At 35.9% G+C, this 20,765-nt stretch overlaps 4 protein-coding genes across 8 annotated transcripts in view; 2 read left to right on the top strand and 2 right to left on the bottom strand.

Annotated features, from left to right (window-relative positions):
• LOC118683211 (helicase ARIP4) overlaps positions 1-18,650 on the bottom strand; it is a 46,299-nt gene extending 27,649 nt beyond the window's left edge. Inside the window, exon 1 of the mRNA XM_036375414.2 lies at positions 18,415-18,650. The gene's annotated coding sequence lies outside the window, so the exon portion shown is untranslated. The remainder of the gene's footprint in view (positions 1-18,414) is intronic.
• On the top strand, positions 91-9,523 carry ReepA (Receptor expression enhancing protein A). 5 transcript variants are annotated; one of them, XM_036375517.2, is made up of 9 exons: positions 91-345; positions 906-1,092; positions 3,062-3,134; positions 3,211-3,408; positions 4,246-4,359; positions 6,234-6,320; positions 6,578-6,726; positions 6,819-6,951; positions 8,145-9,523. In XM_036375517.2, the coding sequence occupies exons 2-9, from the start codon at positions 1,061-1,063 to the stop codon at positions 9,261-9,263; spliced, it is 1,905 nt and encodes a 634-aa protein (XP_036231410.2). In that variant the 5' UTR covers positions 91-345; positions 906-1,060; the 3' UTR covers positions 9,264-9,523. The 5 variants fall into 5 exon arrangements, with proteins under 5 accessions (XP_036231410.2, XP_036231412.2, XP_036231411.2 ...); XM_036375519.2 differs by lacking the exon at positions 91-345 and adding an exon at positions 424-497; XM_036375518.2 differs by lacking the exon at positions 91-345 and adding an exon at positions 574-805.
• On the bottom strand, positions 13,881-15,172 carry CNBP (CCHC-type zinc finger nucleic acid binding protein). The gene has a single exon (XM_014235339.3). The coding sequence runs from the start codon at positions 14,970-14,972 to the stop codon at positions 14,511-14,513; it is 462 nt and encodes a 153-aa protein (XP_014090814.1). The 5' UTR covers positions 14,973-15,172; the 3' UTR covers positions 13,881-14,510.
• Positions 16,357-17,634, top strand: LOC106617874 (PRADC1-like protein). Its single transcript, XM_014235318.3, has 3 exons — positions 16,357-16,591; positions 16,660-16,912; positions 17,158-17,634. The coding sequence occupies exons 1-3, from the start codon at positions 16,516-16,518 to the stop codon at positions 17,450-17,452; spliced, it is 624 nt and encodes a 207-aa protein (XP_014090793.1). The 5' UTR covers positions 16,357-16,515; the 3' UTR covers positions 17,453-17,634.
• Positions 18,651-20,765: the final 2,115 nt, after the last annotated feature.

Here is a 20,765-nt window from a genome sequence, read left to right as displayed (position 1 = left end):
AAATGCAATTTTACGAAGAGGCACCGAATGGTATGCAGCAAAATAAAATGCAACACTGATTGTTGATTTTTGCTGTTGCGTTGTTTTGTTTCTATACATATTTCTTGGCTGGTTTGGGATTAAAATCAGTCGCTGGAGGAGAACAGCTGAAAACTAAGATGTGTGAAAATATTAAGCCATATAATAAATAAATGTAGTTAAGTAAAGCGCAATATAAAGGAAATATGAAGTTTTTAGTTTAATTAATAAAAAGGCTGAACATTATTGTAACAGTGGCCAATAAAGGCGTAAGAATTTGAGGACTCGCGCTGGTGTTTAAGAAGTGGTAGCCGTGAAATAACAAAGGTATGTAATAAACAGTAAGAGAAGGGCTTAAAGATTTTGATGTACCCTTGTGTTCTTATAATAATTGCACCTAATTGACCTGTGTTAAGCAAAATAGTATAGGAAAAGAAGAATAGCAGGAAAAATCGTTAAACAAAATGGGAGGATGCAAGGTTGTGAGGATTTTTTATAACTCTTACTAATGTGATGAAATTTAATTTACCAAGGTTACTTGCAAACAAAAAGAAAATATAAATTGCTATAGAAAAAATGTTGCTATTGTGCGCACATACATTATTTATATAGACAAAACAAAAACATAATTCAAACAACTACAAGGTTTAGCGGTTTGGATGCTGTTAGCAAGATGTTTGAGCATGTATGTAAATAAGTATTTGTGCAAAATTTAATTGAAGTTGATTTACGGGATTATATTGTCTTTGCCCAGGAAGTATCTACAAACATATACACCGGTAAAATTGTATGTGTCGCATGAACTGCATTTTTTAGCATATAAGTATTTTTGAGTTAATTGATTCTTGTAAATTTCACACGTTTTATATCTACTGCACACATATTAGGCAGACGTACCTACAACTACGTTGATGTGAGCGTATAAACTTCCGTGTCTACTTAACCCGAGGAGGCACCAAGCAGTGGCAGACGACAGTAGGACGACGAAGTGCAACTTAAGGTGCTACTATAGTGTGAATTTTGTAGAACAAAACTAATCACCATGATAAGTGCATTGCTCTCGCGATTCATAATGTAAGTAACTAGCACACTGCGCCAATTCGAGCACACACTTTTTATAATGCAAACTTTTAAAATATACAAAAAAAAAATTTAGTAATTATAAAGCTAAATTACAATTGCCTACTTAAGAAATTGAAAACGTTATAAGCATTCTGGCACTACTTCCGGGTTTTTTGAGTCATTAGACGCATAAGCGGCGTATGCATTGATTGCTTTGACGACGCTCACTGTGGTTGTTGCTGCTTGCAAAAAACAAAATAGAAAGAAATAAAGCAGACGAAACTGCCAAACAGTTATAAGTGGGCCTTGTTAGTAACATTTTTATTAGCTTTTGTTAAAGTAATTGTCGCCGACACGTCATTACCCGTTTTCCTTTAAACCTTAACATATTTAGAAATACCACTTTTCAGGTAACTAAACTGCAGCAATTTCGTTCACCAAAAAAAGTGCGCGTAGTTCGCTTCATTTGCGCTATCGCATGCGTGAATGAATAGGCGTCGTTCAAGTACTCCGAGCACACATAACAATTTGCAAGTAAATATACATATGAAAATTGTGTGTGGAGTTTATAAGCGCACACGATCGTATGTACAATAAATGTGTCCATTAATAAATACAGCTGTGTGCCATTTCGTCTTTTCAGCAGTCATACACGGCATTTTAGTATGAGCAGAGCACAAGAAATCAAACAACGAATTAAAATGCTTCGGTCACTGCTATAAAGAAATACGAAACGCTGCTAAATAAATATTTACAACTTTATGTAAATGTTTATAGATTTGTTATCAAAAACAAAAAATTGTATTTAGAAAATTATACATTTTGTAAATGTTCATAGATCCTTTGCAACTTTACCACCTATGTGTGCTGTGTACTGTGTACCGTGTGCGTGTACGCATACCTTCATTTCAACATGCCAAACTCAGCTGCTAATGTTTTTCTAGTGCAACTGTTGTCCGCTTTTCACTCTCGTTGAGCATATTTTTAGTGTACGACACAGGCCGAATGTATGTTTCGAAAACCATTTCGAAATGTTACTCGAAATTTTCATGCTATTTTTAAATATGAGCGTCTGCTGCTACTACAAAACTCATTCAGAAATTTCATTGTATTGTGCAAATCGCTATTGAGCATAATATTATATATTTTGTGCCACAGTTCAACTCTATTCAGTGCCTGTTCAGTAGGCAAATAATTGGCATTTTTATAGTACATGGTTTTCAAAAATTTCACTGGATTTTACAAAATACACAATTTAAGAAAAATAAAAAACGGAAAACTGAATGTTTGCCACAATAGCAACAAGTGACCGCATTAAAAGCGGTCAATGAGCTGTTATTCTGTGTACTGAAATGCATAGCAGCGATTGGAAGAATCATGCTGGAGGAGAGTGGCCATCGCCGCGGGAGGTGCCATACCAGCAGCAAAAATTCTTACAAAAGCGTTCGCAACATTTACAATATAGCCAACAGCCAGACAATGCATCATTTTATGGACGTTGGAACGCCAATACAGCACAAGCGTATCCACCACCCCTGTATGCAACGGATGACAGTGGCTACTATCGTCGCTATTCATTAGATGCACCACCTGAATCGTTTATTTATTATAATAGTAATCGAACAGCAGCATTTATTGGGCATTCACTTGATAATGTTGAGCAAGCTTCCCCTACCGCCTCTAATACATTATTATATCCGAATACTTGGCATGTCGACGATGAGCCACCAATACCGGACAATGTACGTCGCGCATTCTATTTTAAACAAAAGAGCAGCACACAATCAGCAGCAGTTAATGCAAATATTATAAATACAGAGCAGGTTGTGCATAATTTGACTTTGTTCGGACGCTTTTTGGAAGTAGTGCAGAGTTGGCCATTGCCCCATGTTTCATTTACAACGGCTTGTATTTTAGTTTTGATAGCCACATTTATATCGCCACGTTTATGGGCACAAAATATTATATTTCCTGCTTTCAGATTATCCTTCGGTACTCTATATCCAGCATATGCTTCTTACAAAGCTGTACGCACCAAAAATGTGAAAGAATATGTGAGTAATGAAAATGTTTTTTTAAAAAACAAAAGACGCTATAAATAGCTGATTTCAACTTTATTTCTTATTTTAGGTGAAATGGATGATGTATTGGATTGTTTACGCTTTCTTTACATGCATCGAAACATTTACGGATATCTTTCTCTCATGGTTTCCATTTTACTATGAAGTGAAAGTGATCATTGTTTTATGGCTTTTGTCGCCCGCTACAAAGGGTAGCTCAACATTGTACAGGAAATTCGTACACCCCATGTTGACACGCAGAGAACAGGTGCGGTATATTTGGCGGTTTTTTTTTTATAAAGCTTTTATAGCGCTAGTCCAGCTTAACCGTTTATTATTTGGAGCAACATTTTTTATATGAAAATTTCTATAGCTACAAAATAACAAAGCAGTAAAGTAAATGTCCTCTGAGTGTGCCATTTCGGCTTTAAAAATCATTATTTTATGACTCCTGCCATTTATTATACCTTTAACACGTTGTAACACCCAAAAGCGAACGTCGGAGACCCTAAATAGTATAAGTAATCAGCGTGACGAGCTGAGTCGATTAAGTCATGCCACTATAGCTTATTACTATAACACATAGCTGTCATACAAACTGACCGATCAAAAAGAAATTCTTTTATGAAAAACTTTTCTTTTGACAAGATATCTTCACGAAATTCGACACAGATTTTTGTCCAAGGCAAGGCTACAATCTCCGATTATCTTGTTCAGATCGGATCCTCATAGCATATAGCTGCCATACTAACTAAACGATCAAAATCAAGAAATTGCATGGAAAGCTTTTTATTTGACAAGATATCTTTATGAAATTCGACCCATATAATTGTGAAAGACAATGCCACAATCTTTCTATATACATATATTGTTCAGTTCGAAACAAAATCAAAGATAAAACACTTTTTATACGCTTTTATGCTATAAAAAATACACTTGTGGTAGGTATTGTGGGCATGTTTTTTCTGGTTTTGAACTACTTACGCTTAAAAGAAAAAAACTTTCTTATCTGCGCAACATTTTTGCAGAATTCTGCATAGACCTTAATTCGCCTGTAGTAAATTAAATATATATAATATATTTTCTTCGCTCCACAACTTTTTAGGAAATTGACGAGTACCTCAATCAAGCCAAAGAACGTGGCTACTCGGCTGTACTACAATTGGGCACCAAAGGCGTCAACTATGCCACCAATGTCATCATGCAAACAGCGCTCAAGGTAAATGTCTTTCAACGCAGCAATAATTAAAAAAATGCCATATATTTTTTTAGAGATCAAAAATCATTATGTAAACAAGTTCACCACATTGTGTTCATCACAGCTGCAAGCAAAATACTCGTATTTAACCGAAACTCATCAAACACCATTATAAGAAAAAGTAGCATTTGAAAAAAAACAAAAAAAAAAATACGCCGCTTATTAAACGCTCTGAAGATGCATTTGGTCGACTGTGGAGCATTTGTGCTGCAACAGGCTAATATTTAGATTTTTTTTTGCACACGTTGTAGATTTTAAGCATAAAATTTGCAATTTGTTTTTCGTTTCAAAGCTTTAAAAATATATATGTGTATTATGCAGCGCTGCCCATTACTTGATCATATGCATCGCAGTTATACTTATGTGTATGTATAGTTCGTACATTTAATATAATTTAGTTAAGCGGTTTCATATTTCATTTCATTCAAATATTTTGTATGCCAAAACAAATAAATGTATTTTGTTGCGTCATTTTAAATGTCTTTGGATTTTTTTTTGAAGTAAAAAAAAACGGAATTAATTATGCTAACAATTTCGTATTGTATTAGCGTAAAAATCATTTAACCTTTACAATTGGCGCATTTTTTGATTGCTATGTCTGTTTTCTTTCACAATAAACTTTGCTTTTTTGATTTATTTTAATTTCAATAATATTTCTTTTCTTTTCCTTTGGTTCCTCCTCTATAACGCACGCAACGCTTAACACAATCTAACATATGACTCACAAAAACAAAAATCAAATCAAAACAAAAAAATGTAATTGAACTCACACTCACACACAACGTCGCACGCATACACGCTTGTCCGCTGCATGCGTCCAAACACACAACCGAACGAACACGCACGCGACGCATACGCAGACCGTACAGTTCGGCATGGGCACAATCGGCAACAATCAATTTCCAGCACAGCTGAGTACTTCACATTCGGACAATGAGATCGATCGCTACCGTCGCAATACGCAAAGTGAACGCGATGACCCAGATTGTGCTATTGGCGATGCCACTTGGATGCAACGTTCCGCCTCACTTGGTCAATTAAATGCGGCACAATTGGAGTTTTCGGAAGACGACGAACAGCTGGATTTGATGCCGATTGGTGCGCTCATGTGCCAAGAGCGGCAAATGTTGATCGAAGCGGAGCTGGCGGCAGTGGAAAGTAGAGAAAAGGGTGCGGCACGTTCACGTGAACTGCCCGCACGAAAGTTGCGTACACGCAAAGCATCTACAACGTCAACAAAAATGACGACAACAAGAGATACCAAACAAAGCAACATGAATGCGGCGAAAGCCACGGGCGCCGGCATCAGAGGACGGCGCAAATTGCGCGACGCCACACCAGACATGGACATCGAAATCGAATAAAATGCACAAATAAAGATATATGTAGTATATGCAATTGGCCTGCACTATTTGGCAGGAAAGCATTTAGAATGGTACGCAGTTATATGATCTCTGAGCAGACGATAGCAGACGACGTTTGCCAGCCAACAACCTCGAAACGCCACAATTCAAGCTATTAATAAAAAATGCTAATTAATCTTATGTATGCTTGTATTAGTCGTTTAAGTACACTATTAGTTTGTAACAATTTTTTTTACAATTAATTTTTAATATATGCTAAACATTTTTTATACCTAATTTTGCTATTAATCGCTGTTGGCTCATTGTAAAATCGTAACTACATACATTTAACGGCACATCACAACTCATACTTAAGTTCAAACACCTAAAAAGTTGCTTGCTGCATACACATGTATTTTTGTATGTATGTAAGTATATAAATTTACGCAATTGATAAATTTCTTTGTCGTGCGCATAATTTATACACAATAGGGTGGCGGCAATCTGGTGCAAACGTTGCGACGCAGCTACAGCTTGAGCGATCTCTCGGAGCCAGATGTGCAACGCACACAGGACGAGGTAAGTGCAAACGTACAAAAAAAAAAATAAAATAAAATAAAAATTAAATAAAATAAAATAAAAAAAATAAAATTAAAAGAATTTAAAAAAATAACAAAAAAAAAAATAATAAAAGAAAAATAACAATAGCAAAATAAATAGCAATAACTGTACAATAGCGCCTGTTCAAAACGTTGACAATAATAATTTTTTTTCATACAACTGCACACACGCACATACACATACATATATACATAAACTTTATTGCGCCACATCAGATCGACGAAGTCGTGCAAATGCGTTCACAGCAACGTCTGCTGCGTCCACGTCCACATGCAAGTATTGCCCGTTCAGCGTCGGGTACACGCCACTCTACCGGCATGTATTTCTCCGAGGTGGATGTTGCTAAGGGTGCGGATGGTTTTAAGTAAGCATTGCCTTTAAGCTACACATCCATACATACATACATACATGAACAATTGCGCTTAACAAAGGAATTTTTATTCTTGTCGCCAATAGCTACAATATAAGATCATCGGAAGACATTAGTTCGGGTTACTCCAGCGCCGAACCGGTATCGGTTGGCCTAAGCAGAACATCGTCGATGACAAATGCTTCGAAAACACGTTTGAAAGCCAGGCGTACTACAGAGGTAAGGCAAAAGCGTTGTTGTTTTATGTTTTTTTTTTTTTAATTACTATTATTTTTCTGCTACTTTGTGGCTTCAGTGTAGCGAATTGCAATTCAAATGTATAGTAGAAATTTGAAAATATTGCTGAAAAGAATATGACTCCTTAACTAAATTTCATATAAATATATATCATGCGCATGCATTTTTTAAATTCTTAATTAAAATACTTAAATCTAGTAAAATTTAGAGGTTTTGTATTCAACATTTTTTTAACATGCGACAAAAAAGTATTGACCGCTTTACTTTTTTGTAGCATGCGATAAAAAAAGCACTGCAAATGAAGCATAAGATGCATTGCGAACGGAAAGCAAGTCTACATCCTCTAACGGTACACAAATTTTTTAACTTCCGATAGAGCAATGCTACAAATTGCAAGCATTCTGAAATTCAACGCTGTTTAAGATTTTTTGAAAACCTAAAAATAGTTGTAGATTAAAAAGTGAGCTACAAAAACTCAGAAAATAAACAAATAAATGTGGCAAGAATTTTTTTTTAAACTTATCTCTGAAGCCGAAATTGTGTATGAAATGGTTGCATTCATTCTATAGCGCCTAAAAGATGCCGCACAAAATTGAATCTTGTATATATGTGCACATGTAATGGCATTTCACATATATGACATACTCACAGGCGCATACCGTTTTGCACCAATTTAGTAATTTAATGTACCTCCAATACACATTGATCATTTTTGTTCTCTAAAAAATATCTCCAACTTTGCTGTGAAAGAATTAAAACAAAGATAGTTCCAAAGCTGATATTTCTCACACCATCTGCAAAGCCAAGAGCTTCGTAATGGCTTCGGCATAACTACACAGCTTAGTGAACTTTCAAAGGTCCATCCCTAAAGTCAATGAAAATTTAAAGTGAGATTTAATAGACGTCGTACTGTCGGCGAACACTAAAAATATACTGTGTACTCTTCTTTAACACGTGTCTGTCGAATTGCAAACGTTTCAGAAATAATCTTTCAAGAAAGTTCCGAATTTCGGTATTTTGATATACCCGTACCAAACCTGTAAACTACTTGTATTTTATTATTATATTATATTTTAATTTTATAGGTTTTTTTTACAGGTTTCATTTCAATTTTATTTGCTTCCTATTTTATAATTTATTTTATATTATTTATTTGAACCCGCGTATCCCGATAGATTCTAAATGAACCCCAACACAAGTTTAGGCCAACAGATCAAGAGTTTAGGGGAAGTTTAGAAGACTTTGAGACATTACACGAACCAACCGTCGTCGATATACAGAAATGCATACAAATTTGGGAGGAGATGCCACATGCCAGATCCGCTGAAGAAAGTGGCGACGACGGCAAGAGCTCGTCACTTGAAAAAATGCAAACCATTGCTGAAATCAATGACTTAGAGTGTAGCTTTGAAGCAGAAAATGTTGTTAAAGAGAGTACAGCACACGAAGGTCAACAAGCGGCGACTAGCGTCACAATAACACAACAACAATTAGAAGCTGAAATCGACGCAGTTGAGGAGACATTCGGCGCGCCCATTGCAGACATCGATGAAGTAGCATTAAAGGACGATTATTATTTCAAGGAGGATAACAATTCTATTTGCAGTAACACCGACACCTACAACACACTCGATAGCAGCGATGAGGACAATGGAAGCGACGTCTTTGCCGATGCGCTACACACCTTAGAGGAAGCTGAAGAAGCGAAGGGGGAGAAAGCTGTCGCAGAGACGCCTGCAGACAACTTGGTACAGGAAGCGATTACAACTCCTTACACACATTCGGATTTACCAAAAGAAGCCACATATATCACAATCCAAGCTGTGGCTGAAGCAAACACAACTGGCGTTGAGCTTCAAGAGACCACCGAAAGACCGAAAATCAATGCCAAAGAATTACAAGACACCCTAAAAGCAATTAAAGATAACTTTCGCGCCAATATAGCAACCACAACAACAACAATGCCCACCTTATCTTCTTACACAACAGCCATTGATAGTAAATTATTTACGCTACGTCCGCTAACGCACAACAAAGGCAAAGCACCAGCGCCACCATTGCCACCGCGTCCCACACGCGTACCAGCAGATGTAGTGAGCAGCACAACAGCGCCGAACAGTAGCTTAGATGCTGCTAGCTTATCTTCGCGTAGTTCTTCACCAGCGCCGCACCGAAACATATTCAGAAATATAAAATCCAATCTATTGCGCTTGGCCAGCAACAACAGTTTGGCGGGCAGAACAACTGAGGCGACTCCCGAGAAGCCAAATGCCCGTTATGAGACGCAATTGTAGACTAGTTTTAAATCTAAATACCAAGCACGCGTAGCCGAATCAACGAATAGCAGCGGCGCTGAGCAATAACCAAAGAATTAAGGCGAGATTTTAGATAAAGTCATATGTGGATAGTTATGCCGGTATAGATATTGCTATAACAACAAAAACAACACAAAAGACATTCGCCGCACGGTATTTGGAACTGGAAGGTTATGCTTAAATTCGCTGAAAAACAATTTTTTTTGGCGTTATTAAAGCTTCTGCAACAACAACAACAACGCACCTATTTAATGAAACAGTCAACAATTACAACAATTTTTTTTAGAACTGTAAGCAAAAAATCTACTACTGCAATATTTCAAAAAGTTTGGACCGTGTTTGTATTTAAGATGCTGCTACACTACTCTTCCCCCCCGCTAATGTTTGTTGTTGCAACGCATTTCGCAGTTGCAGCTTGCAGTTGAGCATTTCTATACATACAATATTTCATCATTCTTTGTTAACTCATGAAATTGTACATACGAATATGCATTCATACTCATACCCCTACTTATGTTGGTAGCTATGTGAGCGCATTTTGGTTGGTAACCAGCAAGCCGGTACGCCGAAACGCATTTAACAGCTTGCAAAAATCGCATACCTGGAGTTTACCCAAAAACGCACCTGCCTAGAGGCACACACGTACCTAACTACATGTATACAATAAAAAATTTGATGCGAAATTTGCAACGTCCAGACACAGTCGTAGTCAAGTATCAAGTACTCTATTAAGTATATAAAGAGTGATCAGCGCGATTTATCAGCGAGCTGAGTTGAGTTAGCCATATCCGTCTGTCTGTCTGTCTGTATATACGCGCACTAGTTCTTCAATTTTTGGGATATCAATCTGAAATTTTGCACACGTGCTTTTCTTCCCAAAACGGTGCTTATTTGTCGCATCCGCCGATATCGGACAACTATAGCATATAGCTGTCATACAAGTCCGTGTATGGAAAACTTTTTATTTGATAAGATATTTTCACGAAATTTACCATAGATTATTGCGAAGGTAGCGCTACAATCGCCGTAGGAATTATTCAGATCGGTTTACTATAGCATATGGCTGCCATACAAACTGATCGTTCAAAATCCGGTGCTTGCAGGGAAAACTTTTTTATTTGACGCGATATCTTCACAAAATTTGGCATGTATTATTGTCCAAAGCAACAATACAATCTGCGAACAAATCGTTCAGATCGGTACACTGTAGCATATAGCTGTCATACAAACTAAACAATACAAATCAAGTTCTTGTATGTAAACGTTTTTATATGTGTAGGGTATTCAAGCTTCGGTGCCATCAAAGTTAACGTTTTTTCTTGTTTTTTGCTCAAACTAACCCAAAATGTTTCAATCGGCTTAATATGAAAATGAGCATGAGCGCATGGTGGGGTGTTCCAAAGTGCAAAAGTGTTAAATATTTCTCTTTTTATACTTTTTGTGTGTGTGTGTGTATTTTTATAGCTCTTGGCATCGCGCTCCACCATATGCCCGCCTTTAAACAGTTTGCGCATATCAAGTTTGCACTCATTGATAATCCATGCATGTGCTGCTTTATTCCTGGGCATGTGCAGTTGCATTTTTGTTTACTCTGCTTATACTCTCTTTCACAATTTCGCTTTTACTATCAAATTTTAATTATATATACATTTTCTGCTTTTTTTTTTGCATTTTCATTACAGGTTATGTCGGCTAGCTATACCACGCTTCCACGCACCAAAAAGTCTGAAAAAGTCATTGGAGCCACGACGAAAACGCGCAGCAAGACGGAGAAGTAGAGAACAGGCAACAAACAAACAGACCAAAAAGCAAGTCGTAATCAAATTGAAAGACTCAACAAACATTGAAATAAAAAGCAAAAACCTATACTTTTTGAAGCAATAGCTTACGAAAAGGCAGCTTAAATGATTTCGATTGCTGTAAATTTAATTGAAATTATACATACTAGTATGCAACTGTTTATAAACCTAACGAATTGTTGCCCATTTTATAATTATTTTTTCTAAGCCGGCAACATTTGCAGAATGAACGTTGGCTGATTTTACTTTAAAATAAGTATTACGACTGTTACGCAGAATCTCTCCCCTCCACCGCTCCTATTACTCCTACTAATCCCAAAACGTTATCTCAACACAATATCAAGTAAAAGTGATTGTAGCATAAAATATTATGTATAATCTTAAAGTTAATTTATCATTTACAATATATGCTGTGCAGTAGGAACTCGCTACGTGTGGCCTATGTGATACGGCTTGTGTGGATTATATCATTTGTGTATGCCGCCAGCTGAGTGCAGGTTTTTATTTATTTTAGTTTATTTACTAATACTAATGTTAAATAGCATCGAATGTTTATGTTTTATAGCAATGAATGCGTGTTTAATGCGAAATGCAAGGATAAAGAAAAAAATTAAATAAATATTAGAATTGGATGCTAGACTTTCAGGTAGCAAATTACAAAAATTGTGAACAGAGGTGCTCAACTATTACTTTGAATTATGTTTAATTAATTACTTACTTATATACAATACATACATAATATGAATCGCACATGCATACATACAAACATACATAAATGTATTTATACTTAAGTTCTCGTAACTCCCACAATCCTTTATTTTAGCGCATTATATATATATATATATATATGTATATATATATACCTTTGTATGTATGTATTTACCAATTACAATTTGTTTCTATTTCCCTCCGCCAGATAATGTACTATATACTCGCATATTCGACGACGTTTGTATACATAGTACATACCTAGATACACTATATGTATAAATGTAATGAAAATAGTTACTAACATTAAGAACGATAAATAAAAAATGCATTCAGTTTCCTTAAGTGTGTCTAATAACATTTATGTGTATGTGTGTGCAGAATAGAGATATTTACCTGTTAACTTCGAATGGATCGAAGCAATAATACGCTTCACAAATAGAAAAGTTTCCATACAACAACTTGATTTTGATCGTTAAGTTTGCATGACAGCTATAGGCAATAGTGATTCGATCTGAACGATTTGTTCGCAGATTGTGCCGTTATCTTGGACAATAATGCATGCCAAATTTCGTTAAGATATCTTGTCAAATAAAAAAGTTTTCCACATAAGTACTTGGTTTTGATTGTTCAGCTATATGCTATATGGATCCGATATCAACGATGCCGAGAAATGCGCAACTTCTTGGAGAGAACGACGTGTGAAAAATTTCAGATCGATATTTTAAAAACCAAGGGACTAGTTCGCATATAAACAGACAGACAGGCCGTTAGACAGCCGGACATTACCGGCTAAATCGACTCAGCTCGTCTTGCTGATCATTTGCATATATACTTGTACATATGTATAGGTTTTATACAGTCTCCGATGTTATTTAGTATTACACACTTCGTGGCAAACTGAGCTTGAACAGGGAATAATGATGAGTCTAACGTTCCGGATCCGGATATACAGTTGTATATGCAGCTACATAGAACAGTAATTCAATAAAAAAAATTTGTTTTTGCATCAAAACTTAGTTTTGTCCTGTGCACATATGATTTCAGTTCGAATGCGGCGCTTATTATACCATCTAATCAAATTTGACGCGGACTTTACATAAATTTCAGTTAGTTTTGGAGATGCAGTTCAAGCTGAGTATGTGATATTCATCTTGTTTTCTCCCCAATCTTATCACACATACTAAATAAGTATTTTGGAGCCCTAGTTGCGCTTGCGCTTCTTCTTCGGCTTGACCTTGACCTTGAAATAAGTTTGTGAAAAACAGTGAATACATACATCGACTAGCAACAATTCTGTGGCTGTAGTGAAAGCAGCAGCTGCTTGTCGCATTGCATTTGTGCAGGTATACCGATTCTTGGCTCAACATATGGACACCAATACATATACACATAATATAACATATGCACATATACAATTCATACACACATCCATATATACATATGTTTGCATATCCAAATGTACCCGTGCACATATGTTAGCCATTAAGGCGAAATTATTTGCAATGCGCAACACTGCATTGGTAAAATAGGAATCCAGCCTGTGATCTACGCATGCCGCATTTTCACCATGGTAGTGACTGTACTTTCCAACACAAATTGCGTTGTGGTGAAAGATAAATTATTTTAAAATTATTGTGAGGTAAATGTAAAACTCTCAAGCAAAATACGCGTAAATGTCCCTACACTGGGCGCATAGTCATAGAAACCAATAATCTCCGTTCGCTATATTTGTGCGCATTTACCACTACACACGTATATAGGAAAGGAAATAAAGACAACTGCTGCTATTATGTGTTTCTTACAGCATCGTTGGCATTAATAGTGCCGGTCGCGCCGTACATAGAAACAATGTAAAAGTGAGTAAAACCTGAAATTCGATGTGCTCACCGACACGAAACACCACCAAAGATTCGATTTAACTTTAGTATATATGTATAGTTGTGTGTATTGATATTTGTATGCAGCATGTGTAGATACCTAAATATACAAACATGTACGCAGACAAAAATCACCAAATTTTAAAGATAATCGAAACTGTTTAGTGAAAAACATCTAACTAAAATACAATGTTTAATGAAACAAACTATTTTGTTCTCAAATCAGCAGCTCCAGTATTTTAATTTACAATTAAAAAACAATCACAGTGATATTTGAAATTTTATTTTGAAGGTTCGTGCTTCTGAGTTGGGTTTCTTTGCTCTTCTTTGTTATATTCTTTCTTGGGGTTACTCCGGACTGCTATATACTCCGCTCCTTCAACTGGGCCTGACACCCGGCTCCTTACAGCAAAAAAAAACAAAAATGCATTGTGTCAACATTAATCGTATCAGCCCAGTTAATTAGCTAAGTCAGATCACTTTAAATGAAGGTGATGTTGATGATGATGTGGTGTTGTACGTGGTTGGACTGTGTATGTTCACTGGAGGAGATGAATATGAAGCAGCAATAAATCTCAATTTCGATCGACAACAAACAATTTCAATTCCTCAGGATTACTTAAACGCAGTTCCGCTTCAATATATCTGCGCAATTTGCTACAAAGAGCCGTATAAGCGCTCAAATCGGAAATAGAAAATTTTTTGTATTGAAAATAGGTTTTATAAGGAAGGAGAGTGTGAGTTTAATTTTTGTTTTATGTTTTTTCTTTTATTTTTTTTTTTGTTATAAGTTGGTTGCAATTGTAGTGTATGTGTAGTATACGAAGTCATGCCGCTACTTAATTGCGGCTCCCTTTCTCGTCACATTCGCGTCTCAGATGGCCGCTCTTGCCGCAGCCGTAGCATGTCTTCGCTGTATCCGGACAGTGCTTGGAAATGTGGCCTGTGCGGTTGCACTTATAGCATGAAATGTTGCTAACATTTCGATCGTTAAGAGCTTCTGGGCAATTACGCGCCCAGTGACCAAGCTTGTTGCACTTATAGCAAGTGGGATTGTCAGCCTGTGAACACTCCTTCGAGATGTGCCCAATTCCATTGCAACGATAACAGCGTTCTGCTTCCTCGGGGCATGTACGCGCAAAGTGACCAAGTTGATTGCACTTGTAGCACTTTTCGCGAGCACCTCCGCGTCTCATATCACGGCCTCCTCCTCCTCCTCCTCCTACCATACCACCACCGGCGTTGCAGTCGCGGGCAAAGTGGCCTGGACGGTTGCACTTATAACACGTGGGAGCTGACATTTTTCTTCCTTGCTTATCTGCTATCGCGGGTGTCTTACCAACTAAAAAGTCTTTGCCACAGTCCAAACGTTAAAACAACTAAATGCAGCGCGCTCCTCTCGGTGAAAATTGCTTTCACCACTCCACGCACTGAACACAAATCGAAATGGCTGCCGACGTCGACGTTCGTCCAAAAGCGCCTCCGACTACTTTACAAAAATGCCCCACAAAACTCGAAAACCAGGGTTACCTGTCTCTAATCCATACATATACATAAGTGTTGCCAATCCTTTTACATGCATTTCCACTACCTCATGTAAATTTGCTTAATTTAGGCCACAAACATGGTAATTCACAAAGTTTGACTTTATGAAAATTTGGTAAACAGCTTAGATATATAAATAAACATAACTGAAACATTATGGCATAATAAAAACTTTGCATTGCACAGAAAATGCAGCGTGGCAATAAGTGCATTTTATCCTCGCAAGATGGCGCTAAGGGCTTTCGACAGAGTTCTCAATGAAGGGGTTACTTAATTGCAAGGGATACACATCGAAACTGCAGCGGACAATACCCTCCGGTCACAAAAGTGTTGCCTAACTTTTGTTTCGCAACGATGCCCCAGATTGAGTGTTGCCAACGTTTTTCAATATAATTTAGTGGCAGTACTAAACTATTTGCAGTTACAGAGATCCACAAGAAATAAAATTTATGAACTCGGTTTGGCTATTTAGTTAAGAGGTTAAGGGTAGTCAGTTTTCAAAAAAAAAAAAGTCGAAAATTTAAATAAGTCAGACAAATGCTTTGCGTTATTTTATAAATAGCAAAAGGTTCTCGGCTGCTCTGGAACGTTCAGGTAAAACTTCAAATGCCTAGATTTCATAACTATGTGTTTTGAAGTAATGACCACTGTAGCTCGAAAACCGGTTGTAGATTTTAGTGAAACTTATAGAGCTTTTTGAAAATATGCAACATGGCCGAAGAGCGTTTTTTAATTTCGATTTTTTTAAACAATTAACTGTTGGTTTTTTCTCTCAAATCCGCTCCCTTTTTTTTAATTAAAAAAGCTCACATCAGGCACTTGATTACCTATTAATAAAACTAATTTTATTTTGTCCGATTGATCTTAGATGAATCTTTAAGGATTAGTGATGGTCGACGCACGGAGCTTCGATTGGAACTGGATCAGCACAGCCATTACTTTGAAAATTAGTTAACAATCAAGTCGAAACTTCATTTAATATTGCTATTGCTATATAAAACAAAATTAGTTACTGTAAAAAAAATTATTTAAAATTGTAATTTTTTCATCTCTCCAAATGAATTTCTATTTCCGTTAAATTTGTTGATTGTTTTCACTCTGTGGTATTTCACAATAATCCAAAAATTTATAACGAACTTATTTGACACCCTGCATTTAGAACACATCTGATTTTGTCAACAAATTGGAAATTGTATAAAGTCAAAATATTAGTTGGCTCAAGATACCTTTATGTAAATATTTAAAATGCTGCACCGGCAGCGGTGTTGAACAATTCGAACTACGAAGAGTGTTTAAGAAATGTGCTCGTTGACATGTTTAAATCCCATCGCAATCGCACTCAATTTGCTATTGCTTGTGATAGCGCCCTTATCAGGTAGTGTAGAATTGTAGATTTTGCGCCGTTAACTGTAGCTTACAAAGTATTAATCTAATTATTTTCAGGAGTACATCATCCACCCATTCACGATATTATCACAACCCAAGATATTATAGCTGGTGATGTCTTCTTTGAGATAACAGAACCTGCTGTGCTGGAGTACACGTATCGGTTGCGACCGGCGAAAGATTTTGGTGTATCATTTGTCTCACAGCGATTCACAGGAATTGCATTAGTTTTAACGCAACCATCAGATGCATGCTCAAAAATTAGAAACTATCGCGAACTTCGTGGCAACGTAGCATTAATTAAAAGAGGGTAAGTATTTACCATCGCACAATCAAGCGACGGAAACTGGTTATTGCAATAAAGATTTATATGTGGCACTTAGATGAGTAGATACCAACACACACACATATTGCTAAAAAGTGATATGAGATATGTATGTCAAAACAAATCTGATTACTTAATCAAATTGATTTAATGCCTTATTGTTGATAGTACTTAAATTAATTAACATATACATACATTTATTTAAGTACCAAAATTCTTTTTACTTGCAGCGAATGTTCGTTCTTAACAAAAACTATCAACGTTGAACTTGCTGGCGCCAAAGCTGCTATAATGACAGAATTTGACGATGATTCGGCTGAGTTTGAGTATTACATAGAAATGGTACATGACAACACAAGTAGAGAAGCTCATATACCAGCCGGATTTTTGCTAGGCAAAAACGGGGTTATAATTCGATCAACGTTAATGAGTCTACGACGGCCACATGCCATTATAAATATACCAGTGAATTTAACATTTGTGCCACCTGCTCAAATAAATCATCCGCCCTGGTTGGGTTGGTAAATTCGTTTATCAAAGACATAGATGGAGAACTTGATGAACAAATCCAAAAATAATAACCAAAGTGCATTCATTCAACTGACTCACCATAGAAATGGCTATGTAGGCTGCTAAATATGAGATTTATTTGTAATGTGCAATTCTTTATTTTTATATACAAAAACAGATCAACCTGCTAAATCAAATTTATTTAAGCGTTGATTATTTTTTTGGTCAGGCAGTGGAGGTAGTACTGAAAGGTAAACAATGGACGTATTTAGTATGAGTATGTCTAAGTCATCACTAATATGGAACTGATTTTGCAGTTCTTATACATAAATCAAACAAAGCAATCAAGTTTCTTAAATTATTGTAATGAGTACAGAAATAATAAGCAGGGGTTAAATGATATAAGATGTGTGATTATTGTTTTACCACGCTTCTTGTAAATAGTTGAATAAATATTTGATATTTTATAAGAAAATGTTTTAGTGATGTAAAAATAAAATATGTTCTGTTAAATGGGCAACTAACTTTTTAGAATAAAATGATTAAAATTGTAAGTATGAAAAAGCAATCCAAAAATATTAACATAAATCCTAAAAACTAAAGAAACTCGTTTATTTATTGTGTAGACAAGTTAACATGTATTATAAGACGGCAAAGGTAGAAATACAACAAACATTTAAAACCGCCTCCGTGCCGCAAACAGATTTTTGGGCGGAAAGTTTGCATAGCAGATAAAGAATCGGCGAATTGTTGTTACAGAGAACGTTTATAATAAACATTTCCTATTTTGAGATAGCTTTAACTAACAGTTTTAGAAGCATTCGACTTTAAACCGAAATTCTACTGCTTATAATTTAGCAGCAATTTTGGGGAACAGCATATTTTTTAAATATAATTTCTTAAAAACGCTTTTTTGGAAATCATTAAAAGTACATTGTACTGATTGTACGAACAAATAAATGCATTTACATACATACCTCATTAGAAGTTCATGGTCACACAATATTTTTTTTGTCAAGTATGCACCAGAGTTTGAATGGCACTGGTTTTTACAACGGCACTACACATGGGTACTACATATGTAAATACATATAACTATGTATGTATATGTGTACACGCAGATGCAACAGTTCTCACACGTGTAGCATGTGCTCATTTTCAATAAGCGTAATTTATATGAAAATTTCATTACGCAACTGCACTTCTTCAGACGCACTTTATTAATATTTGTATTCGTATAACACTTTTGCAAACTAAGGGGATTTATTACTGTCTGCAACAGTGTTGGCAAAATGACAATTTTGAGAACTTGTGCTAATATGTAAGGTTGCATGCGTGTTAAGAATTTGAATTCAAAATTGAACGGTAGAGAATTATTAAGGATGTGCATAAAAATACATACACTAGGTAGAAAAAGTCTCCGCTCACCAATCCGTGGAATGTGTTTCAATAAAAATATTAATAAAATATATGCGTTTTTGAAGTTCACATTTCAGTAGCCAAATTTCATGGAATTCTTATGTGCGTTTGCAAAGTTAGCGACATTTTTTGAATTCTATTAATGGAGAATAAGCAGAAAAAGTATCCGCTCACTGCTTATTACATTAGTTTATTGTAGTTTTTACGCGTTTAAGGCCTGATAATTTTGTGTGCGTTGTTGTCAATAATACAGATTTAGATAATCGAAGGAAAAATCTGCAATTTGTGAGTAAACTTTTCTAATTATTCAGCTTTAATCGAAATGAGTGCAAAAGGCAAAGAAATAAGTATTGATGAGCGGAAAATAATATTAAAATTAAGAAGGACGGTAAAAACTATCGTGAAATTGGACGAGTTGTCAACAGAGCCGAGTCATTAGTGCGATATGTCATCCAGACTTTCAAAAAAACGGGAATTATTATTTCAAAGCCTCGATTTGGACGTCCGACTGATCGGGAAACACGCAAAGTTGCATCTCTTGTAAAAGTTAATCCACGTTTAACCGTTTCCCAAATAGAAGAAGATGAAAAACTATGATTTAAAAAAACAAAATGCAGCGACACAGCAAGAAAAATATTAAAAAGGGTTGGATATCATGGACGAGTGGCACGCAAAAAGCCATTCATTTCCTTAAAAACCCGTATGAAGCGCATTACATTCGCAAATGAACATATAACCAAGCCTATATCTTTTTAGGAATCAGTTTTATGGTCGGATAAGACCAAATATAGTATATTTGGAAAAAAAGGAAAACAGATGGTGAAATCTTACTTCAACCGTAAAGCATGGTGGGGGTGGAGTTCAATTGAGGGGGTGTATGGCGGCAAGTGGAGGTGGTGGCATTGAGTTTATCGAAAATAGAATGAATAAATTTGTTTATCTAAATATTTTAAAACGACACATGAAGCAAAGTGCTGATAAATTAGGATTGCCAAACGTGTTTTGTTTCCAACAGGACAATGACCCTAAGCATACAGCGGAACTTGTTCGTCTTTGTCTTCTTTACAATGCTACAAAACAGCTACATTCACCTCCAAAATCACCTGACCTCAATACAATTGAGCATTTATGGGCTTTATTGGAGCGCAGAATTCGCACACATACGATTACCAGCAAAGTAATGCTCAAGACCGTTATATTGGACGATGGGAGTAAAATGTCAGCCCAAGATACGAGAAAATTAGTAAATTCCATGCCTAAACGTCTAGCAGAAGCTCTAAAATTTCGAGGCTACCGCACCAGCTATTAAACTTTTTATAATTACTTGATATTATTGTGTGCTGGTTGATGAGCGGAGACTTTTTCTGTTTAAGTTAATTGTTTTTAAAATGAAAATGAATGCTGTGGGTTTTGTTTATTGAATAATTTGAAAAAAAAGTAATTTTTTTTAAGCGAAAAGATATGACATAACACAAAAAAAAATTTCCTGATTGGTCAGTTGGTCAAACTTTTATTTTAGTTCAAAAGATTTTGTACCCAGTGAACGGAGACTTTTTCTACCCAGTGTATGTACATATGTTTATATGGTATGTGCTTACGAATATTATATATGAACAGTTAATATAAATTCTGCATGGCTTATAGATCTCAGCTGCAAATAATAAAATATTAGCTATAATGGGTCGGCTTTAGTATACCATCCCACGCTTTCAGGGTTAAAAGAGGTATGGTTGGATAGAGGAGATTCTCCAGATAAAGAATGTATATAATATTCTGGCAATTTATAGTTTTCGAGATATTTGCATTTTAAGTTGAAAATTTCACAAATTTTATTTTACAACTTCTCGATTTATAGTTAATTTTTCTTTTATATTATGCACTTATTATAATAATGAATACACTAGCGGTT

Source organism: Bactrocera oleae, chromosome 4 (genome assembly GCF_042242935.1).
Source record: "Bactrocera oleae isolate idBacOlea1 chromosome 4, idBacOlea1, whole genome shotgun sequence".
Classification (NCBI taxonomy): Eukaryota; Metazoa; Arthropoda; class Insecta; order Diptera; family Tephritidae; genus Bactrocera; species Bactrocera oleae.
This window is presented reverse-complemented; position numbering and strand designations above follow the sequence as displayed.